At 44.3% G+C, this 27187-nt stretch overlaps 1 protein-coding gene across 7 annotated transcripts in view; it reads left to right on the top strand.

Annotated features, from left to right (window-relative positions):
• LOC136344505 (paired box protein Pax-2a-like) overlaps window positions 1–27187 on the top strand; it is an 87348-nt gene that overhangs the window by 40831 nt on the left and 19330 nt on the right. For 4 of the 7 annotated variants that reach the window (XM_066292038.1, XM_066292039.1, XM_066292037.1 and 1 more), the window contains exon 4: window positions 24127–24292. In XM_066292038.1, the coding sequence (XP_066148135.1) occupies window positions 24127–24292 (166 nt within the window). Of the gene's footprint in view, window positions 1–17977; window positions 18137–19189; window positions 19654–24126; window positions 24293–27187 lie in introns of those variants that run through there. The other 3 variants (XM_066292041.1, XM_066292043.1, XM_066292042.1) reach the window with 3 other exon arrangements.

Genomic DNA, 27187 nt, shown 5'->3' with positions numbered 1-27187 from the left:
AAGAGAGGAGAAAAAATTACAAAAAGAGTGGCTGAGTTTTCATTTGAACAGAAGTCTCCCGCCAACGGAGCCCCGCAGGTAGAAGTCTGTTTCTGCGTGTTAAAACAAATCTGAAAGTACCATTTACACGGTTCTGCGGTCGCGTAAGGTGGACAGGCATAACCGTTTGTTCAAACAGGCCCATATCTGAAATTGCTAGTTATCTTAAGCAAGCGCCATTGTTGCTCTTAAATGACAATTGTCGGCAGTGCCGTATAAGGCCTGAATGCGTTTCAATCCCATCTGTTTCTAGTCAACGATAATCGTATGCATTCATTTGATACTGGCGCTTTTAAGGGGGACTGACTGGTAGTCTTAGGTTTCCACAAAGCCCCTTAGGCCTCGCTATTTACGCAAATCGGAGCAAACCTCCGCAGAACAAGGATCATAAAGCACTCGTTATGATTTAGTGACGTCACAAGAACACAATGCGCGGAGAAAGAACACTTCCTACATGCCGTCATGTCAACGGAACCCTCGGGCGGTACCTGCCGTGTAATTTTTGTCAACCCAACGCGGTTTCCTTTACAGTTACCGAGGCTCCGGTTCGTGCCTTATCTGTCCCAGATTACCACCTAATGGTACCGCGATGGGTGCCCGCGGATGGGTTCGCCACCTTCAGGAATGTCGCGTGCCAATTTTTCTCAACTCTCATTGTCTAGGTCAGTGTTTGATTCAGAGTAAAATCCGTGACGTTTATGGGGTGCTTACGTTGAGGGCAATTTATGGAACGACTTGAAGGAATTTCGTGATTTAGAAATAGTGGCCCAGGGGGTCCATCGTTGCCCACGGGAAGTCTCCGCGTGTATTCGCTAATAACTTTGTCGATCCCGCTGTAAACTATTGAATCTGTCGCATAATCTCGTTATTTATGCCCCAAAGAGAATTTATTGGCTGGTATTAATAGATTTTTAGTTGATCCGGATTCCTGTGTCCAAACTAGTATACTAATTCCTTGTCGGCTTCGCAGAGCAAATGAAGCTGTCCATCTATAGTAAAAACATCATTTCGATTTCATTTTATTGCGTACTGGCGATTATGCGAATTCGTTTAAGCAGGTCGCGATTTAATGAATCCAATCAGTCTCGCGTAAACTCTTTGATTTTAGAACGAAGTGAGGTCGTGAAGCGCCCCCTCCCGTCGCAGCAAGTTGCCCTCTTTTACCTACTCTTGAGTTGCCAATGGGAAGGGGTAAAATCTCCCTTCCCCTCTTCGCCCTGTATACCCTCCCCCCCCCCTTCAAAAAAACCGCCGGATGAGGATCTTTCGTGTATGTGTGCCTGCGGTAGGGGGAGGGGGGCATGTCGTCTCCTGATCTGATGTATCTGGCGAAATATTCATCGTTTGTGTTCTATCTGGTTTATATGGGTTTGTCCGCATTTACATAAAACAGTCGATTATAGTACATTTTCGTTATTATACGACTCTTTCATATCTTCTAATATCGTCCAATTAGGTCATTTTCGGATATATTTTACTAGACAAAATATGTTTGTCTTAATTTCCTCTGCCTCTGCTCAAAAGGACTAAGTCAGTTTGTCCTGAAGACTTAAAAAAAAATCGTACTTGGAAATCTATGCCGGTTTTTTGGTAGCCACACGAATGCGAAAGTTTTCCCCTTGAAAGCGGTTAGTTGACCAACAAAACATTAAGACGCCTTTGTCATTGCCGTTTGACGAAACATTAGAAAAACATGTTCGTATTAAAAAGTAAGTCAGTGGCGTACCACGTTTTTCGTGAAAAACGCCCCATCGAACGCCCGCACAGACGCTCCTGGCGTACGTGGAGATATTCTGCCTGCTCCACATCGCGTACGCTCATCCCGCCACAGCGTGTCCCCAATTTCAAGCCCTTCTGAACCGTTTTTGAAATATCTTCAAAATGTGACAAAAGCAAATTAAACACCCTGTATATTGGAAACGAAGCGATCTTAGACCTAACTTTATTCGAGCTAAATAGTTGTTTTTATAAGCTCTACATCCCCGGAAACTTTGTGCGTTTACGAAACACCCCGTACATACTTCCTTCGGTTTCTCAGGACCTCCGCTTGTCCCACAACCTGAGCTAACGCCATTAGGGGAGACACCTGCTTCTACAGAAGTTGACAAAATCATCTCGACAAACGTCGAACTCGTGGACTCGATGAAGTCCTGCACACGTCCATCACGAGCCCACACGTTCCGTTTCGCCCCTTCGGTGCCATGGGCTTGGGCCAGCACCCCCGCCACATCGCCGCGATTGAAATGTTAACGAAGCATTGATCAATGCTATTGACCTTCGATCGTTTGACCCAACTTCAGGCTTTCGGAAAGCGTATTCGCAGCTGACGAAGAACCATCAAAATCTTCCTTCTAATGATTCCGTTGAACTAATAAGAAATCTGGGCGTTTCCCAATCGTAATATCAATTTCTGAGCCGAATTTTTTTACCATAAGGTGAATGTACGTCACGAAATTAACGCATTTTGAATTGACTTAATTCCAGGGTATTAAGCACGAATTAAAGAAAGTGTGAAAGAGAAATAAAGTTAATTCGATTTTGATTAAAAAGAGTGTGTGGATGTATGATGGAGCTCGGACAACACCATCGTCTAGCGACCAGGCCTCGAGTCTCGTACTTGAGCTGCTAAATTAGATTTTCTGAATAATAGTTTAGATATGTTACATGCAAATTTCTCCTTTGAATAATTGTATCATTATAAGGTGTGGGTGCGCAGGAAGCTCTCTTAATGACTTACGTCCATCTAAGGTGATATGGAATCCGCGCATTCAGTTCATTAGAGCAGGAATTCGTTTGCCAGTTCTCACTGAGTTTTCAGATAAACATTAAGCAGCATTTTTCAAGGTGTGGGCCAGGAGAATATCGAAATGATAATAATTGTCATTTAAGATCTAGGGCATGACGGCTATGGCAATTTAAACGAAATGCGTGACCAAATCGAAGTATACTGCTTCGATTCGGTCTGATCGTCTAGTTTTCGGGTCTGAACCCAACTCGTACAACTTTCGAGAAGGATGAATTGACGATAATAGGTGAAGAATGGTTCGTATGGTGGATGGGCCTTAACGCGGCCATAGGTGCGCTTTCAGGCTGGAAACCTTCGAGTTCCAACGAGAGGAAATCAATTCTTACATGTTTACAGCACAATTTACATGATAATTACTGATGATGCAAATGTGTGAATTCAACCAGTTACTTACTTATTTCACTCCTTTCATGTGGGAGAGTCATATTTTATGACCTCTATTATGCATGTGTGCATTCAGGTCAGCCTGAGTTTGCCCAGGCTTGCTTAGAGACTTCTTAGGTAGGTCAGGTGTCAGGTTTGAAGATGAATGGAATAGTTGCGGGAAAAATCCAAGAAGATTAATTGACTCGGGAACCCCGATCGTCGGGGTGCTCGAGTTACTCGAAAGCAGAGCAGGAGTGAGGCATAAAGTCGTAGCAGGTCTTCTTCTCCTCTTCGTTTTTCTTCGTCTTCACAGGTCAGGTTCCCTAGATCGGTGCAAGCTTGCACAGGTCGCATCGAGTCGCCGAAATACATCCGTGCTGCTTGAGTTCCCAGGAATCTCACGGCGGAAGTTGATAAAGGAATTCCTCAATTAGGGCCATGCTGCCTCAGTCCGAATTAATTAATTGATAATTACAGCGAATTAATTGACAGGGCATTCGTGTACGTTTCAAGACCCCTCAGAAGGTAACCGCTCGTCGCAACAACATGCAGCTCGCAGTAACAGTGATTTTTCGGCAGATCTCTGCTCTGCGGCATCTTCGCGATTCCGGCAGTTTATCTCGTTTTCGCGTCCTCGAGCGAAATCATTTTCCGCATTTCCTAAATTGTTCCCAAACGTGAGTGCGCCCTCTACCTGTTTTCCGTCCAATCCCTTGTTCAATAGTGAAGATAATAAAAATCCTAATTTCCCGCGAGGTTAGGTTTCAGTTGTTGCCCTCGCACAGCGCCCCCACCGGCCACCGAGCGAGTCAATATTACGCCCGTTGGCGCCCCGTTATACGTTTCTTTCCAACATTAACGCTCAAAACGAACCTTTTCAAGTATTGTTCGCGATTTACCACCAGAAAAAATCCCTATAGGTGCAACATGCAGCACCGCATGCGGTTGGGCGGGTCAAAGGGCGTCCTAATCTCGCGTGAAACCAAAGCGAAACCGCCGCTAGAGGGCGTCACGCGCGCGATCTCCGGCCAGGATTAGCGGCAGCAAAAGGTGCTAACTCGGTACTCGTTCCATGGCTAATTCCTGCCGATTGTGCGAGAATTATTATTCTCGCCTTTATGTTATTGCTGAATAATGAGGGGAAAACGTCGCCGAACCACGCCCAGGAGATCGATAAATAAGTGCCCGGTACCACCGGTGGAAAAACTGGGCGCACGATGTGCATCAGCCGAGTGACATTAAATGATGATGTCACCTTTAGATCGCATTAGTACCGACATAAATTTAAACGTAATTACTTTGACATAACTGAGAGATAGCTTCCGATATCGCATTCGATGACACCGGAATATGGGAGTTTTTGCGCGGCCTCGCGGCCGGTAATCGCTCAATCCGAGAGGTGATTCGCCCTCTCTCGCCTGCACGCGCAACTAATAGGGGGGACGCTACAAGATGGCGCCGCAAGTTCGGCGGGGTGGCTGATGCGGAGCATCGTCACCATCTATGAGCGACCGTCGGTGGTTGGTGCAAAAGCTCTCTCGCGATTATAAAAGCTCAGAGTAAAAAAGCGAGGGCAGTAATTAGTAAATAAAAAGTGAAACATTGTGACCTGAAATCAGAACTGAGCGGAAATCCTGCGTATAACAACTTATTTCTAGTCAACGAGCTGATCCAACAGAAACCCCCATCAGCAGTCTTTATGCGTCCGGATAAATCCTCGAAATATGTGTTTGTTGACAAATAATAAGTACAGAAACGAAACCGGTGACCTTGTATCAAAAAAGGAGCGAAATATTCCGCAAATAATTACCAATCAAATCCTTCACGGTTTTTCTAAATTCGCCTCAGAGTTTCCTGCCTAATCAATTAGCAATTTTTGCAACTCGGTTGCGAAAAACCCCCCACCAATCAAAACTCTCGATTAATAACAACAATGCGATAATGAAATGGAAAAATATATGCTAATGCTTTTCCTCTCTGTATCGCTGTTTATAATTCACACTTCTTTGTTTTCTCAGCAATGAATCATATTATAAGTGTTATATAAACAGGCTAGATTTTGTGATCTGACTGCGAGTAGCTGCGGGATAACAGACCCATTGTTAGCTTGAGAAAGACCTTCCATCTCGGATTATTGTAAGATCTGGTCAAGCATTGCTCAGAGATCGAAACAGCAAAAGATCGTTTTCGCCAGTCTTGGTAGGAAACCCGGCTCCGGCGCAGGACTTGCATGCGACGTTCCACGTCCCTTTGCCCCCTAGGCTTCCTCAATGCTTTCTCCCTTTTCACCTACGGCCATGTTTTCTTAACAAGGAGTCAGACTGCAGCGAACCAATCAGATGGCCCGCAGGACCACCAGACCTGAGCCCATGTGAGCTCTATCTGTGGGGCTACTCGAAGAGTTTGGCGGTTGCGGGTCGCATTGAGACGGTGGCAGAGTCGCGGGAGCGGATCGGAAACCCCGCAGAGATAATTCGTCGAAGAAGGGATCGAAAGGTCCGGAAAAATTCCCAAAAAAATCTGACCAAAATGGGCCACCCTGTACGTTCTACGTATTATGCTTTGCGCGAAATTGTTCCTGTTCGAAAAAGATTTTTTCCCTTTTAGGCCGGTCGGATCTAATTCGCGGCAGCGTCAATTCTAAGATTCGCACGTGTCTCAGAGCTGTCGCAGTTCAGTCCGAGTTGGGGCCATCTTCACCACGGACCCGCCGAAGGGCTGAAAAATTCTTGTCGTTTCCCTCACGAACAAACGTGTTTGTTGTCGGACAATTTTCGCGAAAATCCTCCAATAAACGTACATTTCCGAGTGTCCGCAACTGCGAATTCTCGTTTTATTCGCTCGCGAGGCCACGGCAGTCGGGAATTTTCAGAATTATAAAACAGATTAATTTCGGAAATTTATTAGGTGACTGCAGGTATGCGCAGAATGCCGATATTAAACAATTATACGAATAAATATTATTATTGGGCCATAACTCTTAGGCGAGCCGTTGATAAAGACGGCGAAAAGATTAATTCCTGAGCATTGGGGCATTATTGAATTTTAATGCAAATCTTGATCGGTACTAAATTAATTTAGCAGGGAAATCAACGCTGACATTAAGACTTAGACACCGTTCGCGACTTGCTTTCGTGCCATTTATTCATCTGATCGTGACAAAGACTCGGGCCTGAACAGGTTTAAGGTTAGCGTCATTTGTGGTAGAAGCTCCCTAACGCTGCTCCCCATCTATCTAAATAAAACCGATCTTAGGCAAAATTTGCCTATTAAACACCGCTTGTCATTATTTAGCCCGTACTAATGTATAATTTTCTCATTAAATCCGTATTATAAATAATCATACAGTAGTGGTGAACGCGGAATAAGGTTAATCATCTACCGGTGCTATTACGTTTATTTTGTTTTACCACGCATGTTCGGGCTTAAAATAGCGGCCGCACAATTTACTTTCCAAGTTTTTTGGCGTGTCTATCTGGTTCAGCAAAAACGAAGTCCAGAGCTTCAACAGAAATGCGACAAATAAATTTCGAAGAAGTGCCAGGAGACGATCCGAACCGCGACAACTGGCCAGGCAAGAGAGATCTTGTGAAGACCCAAAACTCCACCTCGTGGAGTTCATTAGCGCATTTTCCACGCGGACTCCTATGCCGACAGCAGATAAGCGCAAGAAAGAAATTTTTTGCCGGCGAGGCAAAAATCGTTTGACGGTTCGCAAAAGCCTTTGTGAGTCTCTGCGGTCTACGTAAGCGGCAGCAACCCAGTCACACGTCTCGAAGTCTAAAACAGGTTGTGAACTTGTTTGAAAAGGAGTTTGAGGTCGCTACTGGTGGACAAACGAAGACTCCAAAACTGAAGTAGAAAACTGCTGGAATTTCTGAAAAAATCCCTGTAGTGCTTGGAAGTGCAGGGCACGTTCCAACCAAGACCTTCCTTCCGTAGAACATCCACGAAGTGTTGCTCAGATAATTTTGCCATTTTCAGCAGATTTGACGCTAATATCCAACGCCTGAAATCCAAGGAATGTCGGTCAATTAATTAATACATATTAATTAATTGAGTAAGTACATGGTAGAATTCCATTCGAAAAGGACCTTTGGCGGTTTCATTGAAAGGCTATTTATCACACTGCATCAACCATCGAACAGTTGCTCAATTAAGATATAAGCTGCAAAAACACCTTCAAATGGAAAAAATCAAATCCATTTCCTCTCATGGTCTCTACCTTTACTATCGAGACAACTGCTCCCCACCCCGCTGATGGGACATGGAAGGCCTGCTTCTGTTCTTGCAGGTCTCGGAGATAAGTTTCGGCCCGCTCCTGGTTCGGCTCGTGCTGATCGACTTGAGACCTGGTTTTTCACACCTCAAGATATGCCATCCGACACAGTTTGGAATTGCTCGATGAAGACCAAATTTCTTCTCTCTTATCGTGCTTCAGCTGCGTTTTTTCTCTACTTTCCATCGAGCAATGTAGCCAGCTTTCTTTTTTTGATTTCCCGGAAGCAAGTTTCACTTGATCAACGTCATGGGGAGAACCTGAGGGAGAGAAACTGGCCGAAAGCCGTACGTAGGACGATTCCTTACTTTCTTAATGAGCAGGAAACTGGTTCCTGAGCGAGCTGGGGAGCGGACTTCAGGTCTTTTTCTTGAAGCTCATGCTCAGTACAGGATTTTTCTTACTTCGGATCCTCTCCCTTCTTCTCTCCGATTGTAGAGAGCTTCAGTTATTTTAGGCGTATGCCAGGTCCGCTTCATCCCTTAATCCCAGCCATAGTAGTAGACCGTCGGCAAGGTTGCGTTAACGGGAGCTTCATCACATTCCAACAATTTTCTTCCCAATCTCAAGAATGAAAAATGCGAGTTTTCAGCCCTGATAAGCCCATTATAGTCCTCGTCTTTTTTGCGCCCGACAAAAGTATGTCTATGTCAAGTGCGCGTCCCAACAAAAGTGAATTTTCCCGCGCACTTGACTAACATGAAAAAACAATGGCTTTTCTTATTAGTATGTGGGAAAACTTTTGCTTTTATACAGACGCAGGTTTATTAAAAAAATTCCACACAGTCCGGCCTTAGCCTTAAAGTTTATTTCTCAGGACAACAATAGGCCTTATTAGACGGGAGTTATGGTTGGGCCGGCGCAAGCATCCAGTGCTTTGCCTAAAGTCACTTCAGGGGATGATAAATCGCTTCAAAATGCGCAAAAATACATGTGTACTTTAGCTCGTAAATTAAATTAAACCCAAAGGGTGCACTAATGGCAGGACCACACAAGATGAGCAGCAATCGCAGTTCCTCAAGACTTTCAAGGATCATTTAATTTGTCTCATATTATGAGTGATTTATTTTGGTTAAAAATCGCTCCTCTGGAGTGAAATTTGGTTTGTTTCAAGTATAGAAATCTGATTTTAAAGAGTGTCGTTGAGCAAAATGACAATGTATGAGGACGGTAAAATATCGGAAGCTATAAAACAGAGCATTTCACGCATGTGTGATTCCGACAGCCTTTTTGTAACCATAAGTTACGGTGTTATAGTCTCGTGTCAGCGCGGCCTTTTTGAATATCCATGCAGATTTGTTACGTTACAGGGTGTAGCTCCCGTGAATTTCGCTTATTTATGTCATTCGTCTCACCTGGCAGCATAAATAGATGTCTTTGACCGCATTATACTTGAGGACGATCCGTATTATCGGTCAGGTCACGGTCGGGCCGCGACTTGACCGCATGCGCTAATCAACGGAAGGGGAAAGTTACGATATTTGGCCTGACAGATAATGCGAATTCGGCCCCAGTACCTAAACCCCGCACACTCTGATTCTCCGCAATAAATAACTTATCGCGTCTCCATCTGTCTACATATGTTTCTTATCGGAGGGACGTTTTTAGTTATTTCCTTAATTTTTCTGTGTTTTATGTAGCGCGTTTCATTGATGTCTTGTATAATTAGTTCCGTCTTATTCTGCTTTTTTTCCGTTTAATTTTTATTTTATTCGGTTTGTGCTCCTCTTCTTTTCAATTTCATGTCCATTTCACCAACTTATTTAAGAAGACCTGTCCCGCCTTCAGTCGCTCCATTTCCCACCTTGCTTGTAGTCCGTGCCCACCTTATGAGGTCCGAACTACAAGCAAAGGGGGGCGAGCTTGGGCCACAGCCCCGGGTGGCAGATCGGGAAGGGCGACCGATTTTCCTGGTGGGTGGTTTTTCCTGTGCGTAGGGGGCCGATGATTGAAGATGTCGCCCAAGACGACTTGCAAGCTGCTTGCAATGTTCGTTCGTGTTTAACGTTTATTCGCAGATTTTACCTGTTTTTAGTTTTATCTATGTTCTTTTTCGGTTCGTTCTATCTCAAATTATCTGGAGTCTATTTTCGTTATTTCAGGCAATTTTATTTCACTTAGTTGCTGCAAATTGTACCCCAGAACTGACGTGGTTTCGTTCTCATAAGTAACGTAGAAAATGGGTTGAAAACTATCGACAAATTTTGCTAAACTTATCGATAAATTTGGGATGAAGGGAGCTGCAGTTGGGACACTCAAGCTTTCTTCAGCCGTGCTTCTTCGAGCTTCGCTTCGGCGTTGGCTCAGGCCCCGTCCGCAATTTGTCCGTTGGATGGAACAAACAGAAGATGGAAATCATTTTTCATTTTTAGAACACTTTTCCTTTTTTTTTGTCTAGATTGCGCCTTTGAAACTCCTGAACATTTCGCAACTCCCTGTGGACAGGGTGTTATTGAATAAGTGTCCGATATCCCACAGAGTGCTCTTCCAAGTAGTTTTAACATGGAAAGCTCTTGCAAACACGTATCCTAGCTCGTTTAGTGGTCGGAGGTGCACGGTATCAGAGTTCGAGAAAAAATCATATGATTCTCGGCCTCTTTCGGCGGATTTTAGGAAATTTCGTATCCGTTTTTTTTTTTGGAATGAGAACTTCAAATTTATCAACGATTTAGTTTAGTCTCCTAGAGGGCACCGCAAGCGACCATTAGGACACTTTTAATTTTTGCCCGTTGGGTTTCTGAAAGGACATAAATAGATTAAGCTATGGACAAAAAAGAAGTTGAACTATCCTGGCACTTGTAAATTTTACCTGCAAGTTTGAAGGAAATTATCGTAATTGTTCGTCGTTGTTTTATGGGTTTAAAGTTAAATTGTGACGAAGACGCTGATTTTTTTATTATTTATCTAGGCCTATTTCGTAACATTTAAAAAGTAAATTATTACTGCCGTTGCAAAAAGTTTCATAATATTTCCACCAAAAACTGATGGAATTTAATATTCGAAGCGTTATTTCCCTGTTTCTGTAGATGATACGTAAGACAATAAGTTATTTGCGCGCTTTCGGATAATTAGCACGCATGATCAGCTTTAAATGCGTTTTTCTCGGAAACCGGTGCTTTTAGCGACGGCAATAAGTTATACTTTTTTTTAAACAGACAAGGGAGAAAAAAGACCTCTCTGCTCGATAAGCGGCACAGAGTGCGGCACGGAAAGGTCGCAGCCGTTCGAAAGTGTCCGAATGGTCGCTCGCGGCGCCCTCTACGAGGTACAGCCGAGTCGTCGACGAATTCGAACTTGTCCGCCCGAAAACCACCCGGATACGGAACTTCCCGGCATCGGCTGGAATAAAACGAAAGACATTAAATAGCACGTGATTTATTTTTTCGTCTTTGATGTCCCGGTATCTCGAAAACTGAACGAGCTACGACCCACGTTTATGGGAACTTTCCGGCTTGAAACCGCTTGAAAAATCGCCCGGTGAAATATCGGACACTTATTCGATGACGCCCTGTATAATCAGCCTGAATGCCTAAAGGATCTGAGACGAGATGCTGGGAACGAAATAAAATTATACTATCACTGCCCGGGAAAAAGGAAATAAAACGTGATTTGAAATATCGAAAAACCGCTGGCATAGAAGGGAAATTCCGCAAGAATGTAGGACAAAATCGATGCGTGTCGGCTCGCACTTGATTAAGCGCGTATATAATTATCTCACTCGGGAATCAAAGAAAAATCAAAAGCAAGTATTAATAATAGTGTTCGAAACAGATCAATTTATCGATATCTCATAATACGTACGGGCACTCCGTAGCTATTTGTTTATTTATTTGTTTATTTATTAACACGCCCGCAAGCTACGGCACGGAACTGGACATATGCGAGATTTCAATATCTTTGCGCCTTTAAGGTCCAAATTGTCAACGAGCTAATTGGACCAGACACGGGAAAGTTTGTGTGAGCAGAGACGAGCAAAAACCCACAGGAAATTATGCATAAGCTGCAAGAATATAAAGCAGGAGTCAGGAGGGACCTGCTGCAGGAAAGATTGATATTGTAATCTGCTTAGTAAAAATTGCCCCGGCCCTGAATGTGTACATATTATCATACTATAAAGAGGCGTCACAGGGTGATGTATAACCCTAGAATTTTACAACAGACCAGAGAAATATTCCTTGCGAGTCTCGGGGAGAGCCGCCCCGAAAATCATTTTCTTTTGCTTTCCCTGAGGTATTCTTGAGGGGAAATTTAGCCTTTGGGGAGTAAAAATGTAGGGATTAGTTGTTTGAATCAGATTCCGTTGACTATTTTGGTCGATTGTAAACGGGGAGCACATTATAAAATAAGACCGGTCCCGGCAAGGAATCAAGGGAAAGCTACACACCGTGAAATATGGAAAACATCCCCGAGCTAAAGCGCCAGTTCTGAAGCTGTATTTAAATATACGTCCTTTTTGGTGCAGTTTTAGAGTTGGTACTCGTAAATCCTTTTATTTATTGCACACGTGAAGTATTTCCGTGCACAATCATGCGTGGAGGGCGTTTGGATCCTCGTATCAGGTATTCCTCACACTCACGTGCAAAAGCCCGGACGTAAGGCGGCGCTTGTCCCCAAAAATCTGTTCCATCTAATCGCAAAGTACCGACGAGAAATCCAAATTAAATCTCGCGGAAATTCCCTCGTATCACAAAGAATCTCTTCAAAATTCGACCAACTTCGCCCTGCAGGGCCGGAACTCCGAAAAATTCTAAGGGAGCGGTTGCGTCTGCGACTGACGTCGAAATTCGAAAGATGCTCATTCGTTCGATATTAAGAATTCGACAAGTTCACAGCATCTCTGTGGACTTTCAATGGACTCAGTCAAAAATGCTCTTCCGATCGTCCCGAGCCTGCAGCGAGGCATCCACGAGGTCACTCCATTAAACCGAAAAATGCCCCCTCAACAAATTCGATACTTTCCTGAAATTTTCCGAAGTGGGGCAGATACCTGTTTTCGACAGTTTCCAAATTTTGAACTTCGATATCTGGAAAACGCGTGAAGCAATCGCCTCAAAAATAGCTCAAATTGACCGTTGCGATGGCCGCTCGAAGCATACGCAAACGGAGTTGCGGCGTCTCCTTCGGTTTCTGAGATACGGGGCCGAGGTGGCACCTATTTCTGCGATATCGATAGTGCCGCCGAGACCTTAATTTCTATTTTTTTTTAACTAGGTCACTTAAGGGACATAGGGCAAAACACCACCGATTTTGCTTTATTCGGGGTGTCTGGTTCACCGACACACATCTGAAAGCGGGTGGTAGGCAAGGTGATCAAGTCAACACGATAGTACAAATGTACTATTGTACGTGGTCATGGGTAAAGTGTCAGGGATTTGGAGATATGGTCATTTCTCCGAATTTCACCAAATTTACGTCCATATAAGTTAGAGAAAAAACTTAGTGAAATATTTGATTCGACTCCATCTTTTTTCATAAAGCTCTGGATATGGTTTTATCGAAATCGAACGTGTAATGGGTTCTGCATATGAGGAAAAAATTGTTGCACCTTTAAAATCCCGAAATTGAGTTTCTTGACTGTTGGACCTCGAGTTTGTAAGCGAATCAACAGAAAGATGCCAATGGAAGAGTCGTTCAAATATCTTTAAAAACTTCTTTAATCATTGCTCTTTCCTGTGATGTGTTGAAAGGCGCAGACTTAATGCTGCCTGAGATATTTAATCAAAAAAGGAAAAAAACTGCAGAAAAAATTTATACGGCGATTTAAACAAATTGAATAAAAAATTAATAAGTAATTATTATTGATGCATTAATTATTCTGTTTACTTTTCATTAATTATCATGCTCGAAACGAGAACCACTGTTTCTGATCCAACGCCGGCATGCTCCTCGCACCCCTGTGGTGGTTACTCCTGGCTTCATTTCAGCCTTCATTACTCCTGCTGCCTCGTTAATTTTTCGGATGAAACGGTCTCGATCATGAATCTCGTCATTGTGCAGACCAGTTCCTTCGTTTCTCCCCGTGTGTGATGTTCAGCTGGGGCCAGATCCGGAGATCTGGCAGGCCACGGTATCGGTCCGTTTCGTCCTATCCGTCTTTCAGGAAATTGATTATCTAGAAACTCCCTTATTGCTCTCTGATAATGGGTGGGACAACCATCGTTTTTTTTTGTTTTTTTTTTTTTTTTTAATATAGTTACTTATATAGTAGAATTTTCCAATAAAAAAAAACCTATTTCGAAAATGACCCTAAATGACGTTCTTCAGACGGAATTTCCCATGATCGTGTCCCTTAAATGGGCCACCAAGCGTCGTACGTCATAGTATGAATTATTGGTAGTAAATATCTCCAAAACAGTTTTAGCATCATAATTACCTATATGCCTCAACAATGGCAAATGCAAATTGGGTTCGGACTAGATTTATCGACGGCACAAATGCACTCACTTCCCCACTAAAGCGGCTAATACGATGAAAATTTGAATTTCGTGGGGATCAATTTTAATACGAGTTTGACATTTCCCTTAAAAGGGCAACGGGCCATAAATTATCAAAGGAAGGGCCACCGGAGCGTGAAGAGATGCTCTATTTTAGAGCGGGCGGGGGTGCCCGTGATATACTCCGTCCCGTCTAATTCTTGATTGAGGCTGATTTTTCATCGGACTTTTCGCCATTGTTGTCTATTAAGTTTTGAAAGACTTAGGAGTGTGAAATGAACGGCTAATGTGACCTCTTAACGTCTAATACAACCGCACGTTTTCCGTCCAACTTCCTGTTATAGATCATCTTTTCTTGTATTAAGAGCTTCCAAGTCCAATCATAGCTCTCTGTCATTTCGTATTTTCCTTTAGGTTTCTTCCATTTATCGAAGGAGTTTTCGCCATGTCATTTCGGTTACTTGCTCCCGTAATTTTGGCCGGAACGGCGTTCTTTCCGCGTCGAGCCGGTCCCAATCTTCCATGAAGCGCCCCAATGCGGACGGGGTAAGACACCCATGAAGGTTGCGCGCTATCGAGGGTTTCATGTGCGAATGCGAAAACTCCTAATTCCTGACCGATTTGTACCAATCGCAATGCGAGGAGTATCAAATTAATAACTATTAGGGTTCGTGGAGATGCAAATTTCCAGGTCCCCGGTGAATTGAAGATCGTTAATAGGAGAATGAACCTCTGTGGCAGTCATTACCTCGGTAAATCCGAGCTGTCTCCTTCCATTAGCAGGGACGATTCCCTAAAAACTTCCCCGTCAAAATCGTCAGTAAATAAGAGGGCAATCATCGAGCGTAATTTGATTAAGTAATCAAGTGGATTCGAACGTGTTGGTCCGTCCATATGGTGCGCATGGTTCAATGGGCTCAAAAATATCGAATTGTGACCTTCCGGAGGGTCGGCAATGCACAATAAGGGGACAGATTTCGTTCGATCAACTTAATAATAGAAAATTACTCCCCGTTGGATTCGATAATAAACGAAATGAGTTTGTTTTAGTCGTGGTACGTTTTCGTCGCCTTCCCCCCCCCCCCCCCCCCCCCGCCCCCTTCCCTCCCTCCTGCCTTCCCCTCACCCCTCCTTCTGGGACTTCTCGCCTGAGAAAGTCACACACCGATATCAATTACGGCCAGAGTTTCAAGAGTATCGTAATTACAATTGCGAAAATATAGGAAAAGAAATCCGAAACGTTATGGGAACGAAGCCCTTCATCCATGAATGGTATGTTTGTCTGTCTCGCTCCCTCAGCCATAGATTTTTCCGAAGGAATGTTCATTCATCAATTTAGTCGATAGAGTGTTTGTGATGGTGCAGAACGCCGTGAATGGGCCGTTTTTTCTGGCCTGGTGAAGTGTGAAACTGTGAGCAAGTGCACGCTGAGGAAGTACTCGTTGATAGAGACCTTTGATTTTTTTTTCGACACAAACCGAAAATGGGAACAACATCCATCATTCCCTTATAGGAAAACGAGACCGAAAACGGCGAATCCACAAACGGGGACCGCAAATGTAGCCTTCAAACTGCATTAAACATGCGGTGCGCTCGCATTAGGCGGCGTACACATTAAACTAAGTGGCTCCGGATTCATTCCGCTTTGATCCTTTCACAAAGGACGAAATTATCCTGCCTCTGTTTCGCTTTATGTTTCTGCACAGCTCTATTACTGAGCATAGAGACGTCAGGTAGTAGCGCGTAGATATGGAGATTGAGACGAGTGCATGTGCACTATGCGAGCTTTCAATTGCAAGAGGTAAATAGAGTTGAGGTCTTTTGATGTGGTGAGGCAGTTGAGGGGTTTGATAATCGAGAATCAGGTTTTGGAGCGAGGATTCGCCCTAAAGCCGCTACAGATTTAAAATCAGAATTTGACACTCTCCATTTTCGGATCCGTTGATATTTCGATCGTACCTGCTGATGATTAATGCGAGCACTGAGGGTTTTCGGGTGTGCTCTCTTAGCTGTGGAACTGGCACGGTTCTGCCGAACTGAGTTGAGAAACGACCAGTCTTACAACACGGAAAATCCTCATTTAATGAGAAAACATAATTTTCAACATGAATTTGCAATTAACGTGCGTTGGCGCGGCAGTTAAACTTCCTCGAGAAACGATCTATCTATAGTTCTGGAGAATGTTCCGCTAGCCTTAAGCTAATGATTCTAGTTTATGCAGAATGACACTCCAACGTTGCGCATGTTCCTGACTATGAATTTTCCACATCGATGGATTGGTCGGGACAGTGAATCTCCGAGGCCCCCGCGCACTCCAGACTTAACCCCATAAGACTTTTTTTTTTTTTTAGTTTTTCGAGGCATCAATTTCTGCGCTCGTGAGTTCACGACCATTTCGGCACATACGGGGTGGCAAACTCCCACTTTCCGCTCGCAAAAATGTGCGATATCGACGGTTTTGTTTGTTTTCTTCGAAAACGGTCTGTCGTCAGAAAAACGCTCAAGAGAGCCTGTTTCGTCAGAATTAAACGGACGCTTCAGGTGATTTTGAATTTCTCCGAAAAAGAATTGGAATACCGATTTTCCTCCGGCAACATCCAGCATTGACGTGAATACGCGCGTCTCTGCGGAGTTAAAAACACTTTCTTTATTGTAAAATACGCGCATTCCACAGCTAAATGTGCAACTAAAGATTTTTCAGAAATCCATAAATTTGCACGTGTGTCAGTAAAATTTTAACTCCCTGTACCATGGCTACGATAGTACCAATGACGTCGTTCATCCGAACTCCGCATCTCAACAATGCAACTTGACCACCCCTTCAGGAATCCACAAACGGTGCTTGCCATCCTGAAGCTGAAATCCGAGCAACTTTAATAAGAGCACAATTTCCATAAAAGCGGGGAAGTAAGGGCATATTATTGCTCAATTTCTTGGTGCGTTGCCCCTTGGGCACTTAGGCCCGGAGGAGTCACGGAGAACAGATTTTTTTCGCCAATTCGCATTGGCGAAAAAAAACAAAGACAAATGACGAGCCTTTCTCGGCTCTCCCAAGCATCATTAGCGTCCTTCAAAGTTTATCTCAAAATTAAAAACAATCTTCTCCATAATCTCACCAACCCTTTACGCTGTAAACGCAACCAAAACACCTCTGGCACTCCATCTATATGCACATTCCGCAGCATCCAAACACGATCTAAATTCTTCCTTCTCTGTTGTGCACAGGGTGCCGCGGACGCCACCGACGCCTCTCGGGGAGCGTCCGCCCCACCCTTGCGCTCTCATTGGCCAATCTGACGCAAGTCCCCCGTTTAACAACGTTAGATTTTCGAACTCGCATAATGCTCGACTTTGCCGTTCCGATCAGAGTCTAGACATACGTTTGAGTGAGCACTGCACATGCCCGAAAGTGAGATGAGGAAACGGGATTGTTTTTGGAGTTTTAAGTGCTCTCTGAGGGTGCATTAATTGAGTTTGATTTTGAGGTAAAAATGCTTATGGCGTTGTGAATTGAAATTAAAAAATGAGGATGGGGCTCCGTTTTTCTTCGGAGGGAGCGCAGTTGAAACGGCGTTTTAGACACCTTTCAGCCTCATTGTTCTCTGGGGGCTTCGTCATCCTTGATTTCATGCATTGATACGTTCACCCCTCCCCCCGTTGACTGCGATATTCTAGATAAGAAAAAAAAGGTGAAACGTTTTCACACGCGTCTCTTTCGCAATAAGGATCATCGGAGGAAAAACACGACCTTGAATTTCCACACGTCCGCACGATGGACACCGATAAAACAAAATCCAAACATCAACCCCTCATCGAAGCAGTCGCCCTCTCTCTCTCGCTCACGGCGAAATCCCTGTTGGCGTCCTTGTCTAGTGGGGCAATCCCGTAACCTTAAAACGTAAAATCTCCATGGCATGCCGTCCACAGAATGTTAAGTTCGCAACCGCTGTGACATCCCAAAGCGTTGTGGCCCCGCCCATCTCGAAAAGCGAGGCCAGAGTCCCGATTTCGGTCAGTTCCTGTGCAAAACGCGTCCGTAATCCCGGGAAACGCGTCCCGGATTTTGACCGCGCCGTTCGGGATTTGGGCCCGCTTTCCCGTGTTTTCCGGAAAATTCGCGAATTTTCGAGAGTTCTGTTTCTTTGGTGGTTTATCGCTGTTTGGTGCACGCTTTTTACAATTTTAATAGTGTCACGAAAATAGATGATGGAGGTATAGGAGGTCATTTTTAACCATTTTTGTCCGTGGCGGTTTCTATTTTGCGGAGCAAATTTACGGGCACGTTGCTCAGGTCAAAACAAGAAAAATGTTTCCACGACATCTGTCCGGATCGTTTCGCTTCCGACTTACAGGGCGTTGAAAAGGTCCTGGCGTTTTCGAGAGGTTCGCTTAGAGGAAGATTGGATTAATGTATTTCATTTGGTGCATGGTTTGAGTTGTATTAAGTTCGTTGAAGGAAGTGCGAAAATTTGTATTTTAATTTTAATCTCGGAAACGAAGCGAGACGCGACAAAATTGCGAGGAATAGAAAAATCGTGTTTTTAGTTGCACCACTTGAAACAATTATAGGTTTTCTATGTTGCTTCACTCATTTTCCTTAAAATTCTATCAGACCAGCCTCGTCAGGACCTCCCTGAAATTCCTGCATGAGCCTTCGGCCTTCGTTCACACCGCAACATTGTCATTAAACGGTGAAAATTCTAATGCAATCCGCCTAAAAATGTGTAAAAAAGCAGCACAAAACGATTTTTCTCATACTTTAACCAACGGATATCAGCCCCAAGTTAAAATTTTCTTAGTTCTTAGATCTAGAGCCGCTGTAGGGTGTCCCATTTACAAATGAAAAGTTAAGGTCACTTCTATCTAAACTGGGAATATCATTGCATCCAAAATTACCTAAAGGAATTTGTAATGTTGTCTTGTTCAAGGGCCTAGAGGTCATTTTTCTTTTAATGGCAAAGAAGTGTAATTTTCTGTGGACACCCGGTGTATGCAAGCCGTTATAGATTTCCACATGAGGAATTTCGGGGTGACTAAGGGGCGTTCTTGAGAGTCAGATTATGGGAATTTTAAAGTGTCGGAAAGTTGCCCATTAGTTTCTAGAATTACTAGAAAATCTTATTTCCTCAGGGGAATCCCAAAAATTAAATATTCCGATTTTGGATAGAGATAGAGGTGTTCAGATATAAAGTGGGAGGAAAAACCCTGGTAGCAGGCGGTAGACCACGAACGTAGGGCGTTGATAGATAACATAGAAAACAGATGAATTTGTCCAAGACGTGCCTCTGGTAGTTCAGACTACTCAGATTTTCAACTTCATTGTAGAAGTTGGACTTACACGCAGAATTGCCCTCTTATAGATAAACGGATGCACAAACAGCGACTAAACACTGAGATTTTGATCCTCCCATCTAGGTCTCATAAACAGTAAACCGCAACCATATACCAAGTGTATGTTGAAAAACAGTCATGTGCATAAACCAAAAAAACTCAAGTGCGAAATCCGAATTAACCAGAAACCGAAGTATGTGATCCATCAAATGAGAGTAACTGAGGACCCTGTGTTGAGTCGTTCAGTAAACTGATTCGAATTTTATTGGACTGCAAAGAACGAAACTAAAGCAAACTGGAGTCCACGTTAGCCGCCGGGTTACTGCTGAGAAGTGGATCCGCTATGGATCTCACCAACCCATACCGGTACAGCCAGAACATGATGGAGTACTATACTTGTAAGTACGTAACCTGTTGCTTGGTTTAATATGAAGGTAATTAAATCGTGAAAAGAATGGTACTGCGGTGCAGTATTCTACGGTGGCAGAGTAACCTGAGCTAACCCGAAATAGCCTTTTTTTTTTATAAAAGATTAGGTGATATAATCATATATATATATAAGATAATACCCCCTAATGCATTCAATCCCTCTCTTCCCGGAACTGCAGCAATGCATTAGTTCGCCCTCCCTCTCCTCGAGCTCCGATCCTGATCATCCGTATTAATCCTGATTTTTTCTTATGTGTGATATTTTCTTCATTTTTCCTCCGATTACCGCACACAGGAGCCAATTTTCCTTCGCCCATCCTGCGTGATTCGGCAGCACTTCTCCTTCGGACCTCAAATTTCTAAGAGTGAAGACAGTACGAGCTGCAGGATCAAATTCTCCTCAAGACCCATAAGATTCCTTTGCCCTTTTCTTAATTCGGTTTAAATATACCCCAAACGCTCCGCGCCCTGTGATCTCTTGAGTCAGAAACTTCCCCCTCTTCCCGGTACTCCCTTCTCCTTGGTGCCGGTGTCCCCCGTCCTCCATTAGTTGTGTCCTGAACCACTGTGTGTCTATGTTGCGCTTCCTGTAGGCCTTTTCCCTATCTTTCATCAGCAGGTCCATGGTCGGTAAATCTAAGGCTGTATGCCCGGTCATATGCAAGCCTTGGCTTAAACGAAACCCCTAGTATTTTAGCGGCTTCTCACTGGGATTGTTCAGATTTCCCCCATCAGTCGTTTCAGTTTCTTCCCCCAGCCAGAATCCCCATTTGAGTCGCTTCTCCGGATACCTCTAGACCGATACCCCCCAGCTTTCTGCTCACTGCCAACTTGAACTACCCTTTCCTTTAGAGCTAGCTCGAAGCGACCTTGGCTGCCCATATAGCGTCGGGTTGGTATGTCCATCCAAGATCACCAGCCGGCCACACTCCCTCCCTCAACAGTAACGGTCCCTCTCAAACGCTCATTAGCAGTACTACGGGAGGGGGGCGGGCAGATAGCATTGTTCCGTCCGATTTTCCCGACTTCCCCTTCAACTTTCCTCTTTCCTCCTCCTCCATCTTCTTGCCCTTCATGACTTCTTCCTGCATTTTCGTCATCGATTTTCGCAGCATTTTCGGTCGTTTACTAAAAGCCCCCGGACATTGTTCTTCCTCACTGGAACGTTGCACGTCAATTCCGCCTGCACTCTCTCTTTCGCAAACTCTGAAGACACGAAAATTGTACGCTCAGGGTCGTCCACTTGGTCGCAGTACCAGCACATGTTGTTTTCCGTTTTTTTTTATTCTATGTAAATGCGTCGCAAAGATTCCATGCCCACAGATTGCGCGCGCAGCGCAGTGGTTCACCGAACCGGACCTAGTCGGGGCTAACCTGAGCTGACCCGAACTAGCCCGGACTAACCTGAATTAGCGTGAACTAACCGGATAATGACACCTCTGATGACCGAATAATCGAGCGGGTATTAAATCTTGGCATGAGGTAGCTGTGTTACATAATATTTCCAATAGCTGAGCGCCCAGGTAAAACCCATGAAACATCACGCTGGTGCACTAGAACTAAATAGCAAACAAACAGATGCAGTTGTCCGAAGAAGAAAGCCTTCATTCATCTTAAGTCCATTCATTTCTCCCGATTTACTGCTCGGTTGGTTCTGAAAGCCTGGTCAGAACCCATTTAGAATTCAGCAATGCCGATTTATGAGCTTTGAAAAGTCAATTTAAAAGACACCCGGTCTATTCTTATGAGGTTTGATATATTGCTCTCGGATTCATGGAGCTTTAAAAATTATATGTTCCCGGATAAATCACTGAACTAGCGATTTTTAAAATGCTATTAATTGTGCGCATCCGAACAAAACAAATAAATTGGCTTTTCCCTGAACATATTCGATATGCATTCGAAACGGGTAAAAGTAATTCATGGTCCGGCCTTAAACGCTAATTGCGACAAGTTCTATGGGCATTAAATCAGGTTTAAAGTACGGAAAATTGAATTTAAAGGGGCGATTCATGTAAATCTTCCCGCAACTCGGTTAGACCTTAATACTGGCTTGTAACACGCATCGAATACCAGTGCAGTTGCAGCGAATTTGTGAGAAAAATTTGAAATTTGAAATTATGCCGCGTTGTGCATTCGGCGGGATCGTGAATTTGTAAATTTGAATTAAATTCCCGTTTTTGCATTGGAAATCATACGGAATGTCGTCCTTCTTCGGGGCCACCGATGATAAGTGGCGCGGAGGCGGATTTTGAACTTTCCGAAAGGAGTTCAAAACAGGGGAACAACCTCATTTCGGGTCGCTCCCTTCGCGAGCCCCTAAAACTCCGTTTGAAGTGTATTTCGGGTGTTCGAAGGTCCCGAAGCGGCACGCAAAGGTCGCAATTAAGTCGGTTCGACTTTCGCGAAAATTCCAGCTGAAGGCCCGCTCTCGGGCTAAGGCTCCGGGATGGCACTTTTCCATCTCCGAAACGCGGCACCGTCAGAACGCTCCGAGAGCTGCTGGGGGCACGATGAATTTGGGAGAATTTTACAAAAAACACCTCACGCCGACCCTTCGAAAAGGGCACTTTCGAGCTCAGAGCATCGTGCGAAAATGACTCGTGCATCCTTTCCCCTAGCGCCGCGAACGCCATGTTTTTCCACGAATTTCACTGATTAACCCGAACTGACCCGAACCACTCCAAGCCCACCAGCTAACCTGAACTAACCCGAATCGACGGTACGTCGAATTTCCTAAAGCAGTACAGATCAGCATCTGCAAGGTACCACTTTGGAGCTTTCCTCGTCACACATTCCGCGCATAATACCATAGAACCATTAAAATTAACCGCGCGGTTCGACCCATTGCAATGGGGTCAGCTATGACTTAATATAACAAACGGCTCATTTAAAACTAAAGAAAGATATCGTTCCATGGGCGAGATACATATAGATTCACGAAAAGGTGTGCTTAATTGTTGCCCAGAGCCAACCGTAGCAGCTTTGCATGGGTGTATACATGGGTTCAATTGCCATTATGGGTTTCGCTATGAGCCCTGCGTTAACTGATTGATTTCGAGATATTTACGAGCCGATGCAGATTAGCTGCTGACTCTATTTCATACTTTCTCTCTGTGTGTAGCTTGATTGATATTCCTCCGTAAAGGAGAAAAATAGGCTTTATTGGCTCGCCATGGCCCTATATAATTTCCAGTATGTTAAATCGAGTCGTAAATTCGAAAATAATGAGCCTTCGAAGTACCCCAGGTACCACACACAAAATACGATACTGCGCCGTTTTATGCAATTCAGCGATTGGCTTCAGACAATTTACCACTCTTCAGCTACACTGGAGTCATACGTGCTCTTCCCGACTGGTAATGGATGCCTAAAGGGTTGGGAAATCGTGGAAAGGGCCTTCCATTTATCATTCTCCATTGTGCGACGTCATGGACGTTGCGGGCAGGCCAATTAGGGCCCGTCTAATTAATTGAGATTCCCGAGGGCTAATTCAATTTAATTCCGGGAAATGGATAAATAAAAACGCGTGTACACAAATCGGGGTTGTCGGCGGGCACTTTGAACCCCCGCACGGGAGTGTTTTAGATCTGCAGATTGAGGTGATAAAAATCGGGACATGTGTCTGTTAAGTGGCCCTATTCGAGCGGGTGTATTCCGCTGATAAGTGGGATTATATTTGTATTAGGGTGTAATGTTTCCGCCTTATCTCTGCGTGACAGGTGGTCATCTTGTAAATCCGGCCCTAATGAAATTCCTCACTTTGTTTTTACGGCGAGACGGAGGGGGAGAGGGACGGAACTACCCTTCCTCACCCATAACCGTAAAAAGCCACTAAAACTCAGGATGTTGCAATTATTATTATTATTTTTTTTTTTCGGAAGACGCTTTATCACTGGCAGCCAACCGACGCACGATGACAGGTCACGTGAGTGGCACGTGCCCATTGACGACGCAGTCTTTTCGGGGGTGTTCTGCGGTGGTCCGATACGTTTATGTAGCAAAACATCGAACCGTATTTATGCTCATTTTCATGCTGAAAGATGACTCTAATGTGAAGTTAAGCAAGAGCACACGTTCTCCGTCCATAACGTTGTAGCATTAAATCGCTTTTTAATTATACGTTGACAAGAAAGTGTATTAACTAAGAGACTGCGACATCCGCCATTATTTATTTTCCTTTCACATTTCTGTTTGTGTGCATGTATGTACTTATATCCGTTTTGCCGTCCTTTTTTACCCGCAGATAAAGTAGGTAAGACCATATTGTTGATTAAAGCCGATGTTACGAAAATTGTCCATAACCCAAATGATCTGGGACCGTATAACAACAGTTTTTAGCATTTTTACGAGGGTTCATTAAAAACGTATTATGAACGAAAGGAACCGTTATTAACCTTTTTATTACCAGCCGTAACCTCACAATTTCCTATTTGTTCCAGGTCACGGTGGGGTGAACCAATTGGGAGGAGTGTTCGTCAACGGGCGACCTCTTCCAGACGTCGTACGGCAACGCATAGTCGAGCTGGCCCACAACGGAGTCCGGCCCTGTGATATTTCAAGGCAGCTTCGGGTGTCTCATGGCTGTGTTTCCAAAATCCTGTCCAGGTAAGACTTGACTCTCAAAAACCGCCTCTATTAACCCCTCGGCGATAAATTTAGAGGAGTTATGAAAGCCGCCATTGTGTTCCAACTTAAATATTTTTAGACAACGCTGCATATGTGCGAGGTGTGACACCCGTACAAAATATTGTTAAAGCGTTTTGATCTGGGTCCGGATCGTTAAGAATATTTACATTTCGACGTAGCTTAAAGAAACCTTTAAGCGTAGACCCGCAAGTGATTTTTCTGCGCGCTCAGACGGTTTCTCGCGCGCCCCCAGACCGTTTTTCTCGCCTCCGTAGTTTATTTTTTACTATGTGTATGCGATTAGTTAAATATTAAAATGGTGCTACCTCAAAAGCACTCACTTCGGTACGGGCCCCAGGACAACGTCACCCACAGGGATCGGCACCTCCTCCCTGGTCACTGTCGCTGTCCCCAGTATGTGTCCCTCCCTTGCAGAAATTACCGCCACCTTCAGAAACCTCTTCGTCGCATTCACCACCTTACGCTTGAACTTCCTCTCCCTCACTCTGGCAATCCATGATATGGTCCCGTTTCTGACGGAAACCGCCACCTCCGGACACCTCGTCTTGTCCCATCTCTTTGTCGACTCCCGACTCGCCGTCATCACCATCGTCATCCGAAGTGTTTTCAGGGATATTGATTTCGCTTGATTTATCAAAACCCTCGTCGCTATCAGAGCTGTCCATGTTTAAAGGTGCAGCTGCTTCAGGCTTGAGGTGAAGCCGAAAAGGCTCCTCATCGTGGAAACACACGATTTACGTGCCTCATCAAAGGGATCAAATCGGTAGGTGACAGGTTCGCCGCCTCATTACGGAACTATTATCCCAATACAGGCCGAAATTGGCCTTATTTCTGCCCTATTTGCTCTCGAAATTACCGCGTCTAAACCCTGGATCATCTCTCCTCAAAATTATCCATTATCCGCAGTCGCTCGATTTTGATGCGGATTGTCAAAAGCTGCTTATTTCCGAAGCACTCGGTCTATTACTGGGAAAATTGATGTCGATAAACAGCAATCCCCTGAAAGCTTTCATTTTTATTAGACTGGAATCGTTTTAATGCGCCCTTTGAGGGTTGACGAAAGGGCGGCCACGTGCCGTGAAAAAAGTACACAGCAAATGCATAAGTGCGGATTTAGATGATGGCCGGACCATGAGAGAGGACACATGAAAATGCACGATGGAGAAATTTTCAATGAATAATCTCTCTGGGCTGCACACTGGTTGGCTCGGGCAAATACAAATGAAGTTTTCTATTACTGTGCGGGGTATAAAGGTAAAGTTTCCGAAAACACTATCAATTTCCATGACAATTCAGAATCGGACGTGCCTTTTGGGGGCCCAATTAAAACTTGCTCAGGGAACGAGAATCATAGAGCACTGAACTAATTTAAACTCGTCGATCGCATTGTCAATCTACAATCGGTTGCTTAATTTGATTGTAAACAGATATTGTTGTCGAAGATACCATCTCTCGTTCGGCTATTTTTTCGACCGATCTAATTAACCAAGTTGATGGGTTAAAAGGTGAACGATCGAAAAGAATTCGCGATTGTTCTCGTAGGAACGACGAGAAACAGCCCCCCTTGGAAGTGACTTAATCCAATCAGCTCATCCCCGTCATCACACAAAACCATAACTCGAAGCCGCAAATTAATAAAGCGATCCGCCTCCCGCTCATAAACATTAACGGGAGAGAATATGAATTCGTCACGGGAGTGAATCCAGAGCCGCACCGCTTCCACCCTTAACTCGATCAAATGTTTTCAAAATAATTCGATTATTGTGCCGCGTATTAGCCGAAATGATATCACAAAGGGGTTGTTCTGATGCACCTCTCAAGGGGAAGATGGAGTGCGTCCCTGCGGACGGAGGGGAGGCTAAAAGCCTCTTGGACAGGGACGGATTCAGGGGCGCAGTCACGAGTCTGCCGCAAGGTGGGGCCTTTCGGGATGGAGGAAGTGAGCAACCGCGTTAAATAAATGTGCCGATTTTCCGCAGAGAATATGGGAAATGTGGAGAAAATTCCTAAAAACTAACCGAACGCCTCGATGATTCCGTTATCTATGAGGAAATTCAACGAAAATATATCCTGGTCCGGCGCTTTAAATCCAGACGTACCAATTGGTATCTCCCTTGTTGGCCTATACAATAATAGCTTTCACAATCTTTCGTACGAAAATCTGAAAAACCGAACCACCAAAGTAGGACCCTTCGGAGGAGCAGACCGGGAAGATCTACTGGGCCGGACCCATTTGATTCAAACTCGTTGGATCTGAGCAAATCCCTGGATTCACACCTAATGATCGAATTCACTGCATTCTCCTTGAGTGGCACATGACTCCTCGAATCGCAGAGACTTGGCCATGGTGAGTTCTACCAGCAATGTGTCCGTAGCATCGAAATCGGTTAACGGTTAACTGCCTAAGAATGGAATTCATTTGGAATGTTGCGCTTGAAAAACGACAACCGACCTCATCGAAGAACCTCAGGTATTGAGGTATAGGCGCCCGGAAAATTTCTAGGGAAGAGAAGAGATTTTCCAATTTTAAGCCCCGTCACCTAGGGGTGCTCAAGAAGCGTTCCAAGTCACCCGACATAAAAGAAAAACCGCACGTAAAAATGTCTCGATTATATTCCATTTTTGGAAAATGGCGAAGGAGGTTTCTTCTTTCCGCCATTTTGCGATTTGCTAGAAAATGGCGAAGGAGATTTCTTCTTTCCGCCATTTTGCGATTTGCTAGAAAATGGCGAAGGAAGTTCCTTCTTTCCGCCATTTTGCATCCGTTAATTTCCGATATTTAGGGAAATAAACAACACCGCTGATCCCATTTTTGTTACTGTAACCATACATTTCCAAATTTCGCTCAATCCA

Source organism: Euwallacea fornicatus, chromosome 17 (genome assembly GCF_040115645.1).
Source record: "Euwallacea fornicatus isolate EFF26 chromosome 17, ASM4011564v1, whole genome shotgun sequence".
NCBI lineage: Eukaryota > Metazoa > Arthropoda > Insecta > Coleoptera > Curculionidae > Euwallacea > Euwallacea fornicatus.
This window is presented reverse-complemented; position numbering and strand designations above follow the sequence as displayed.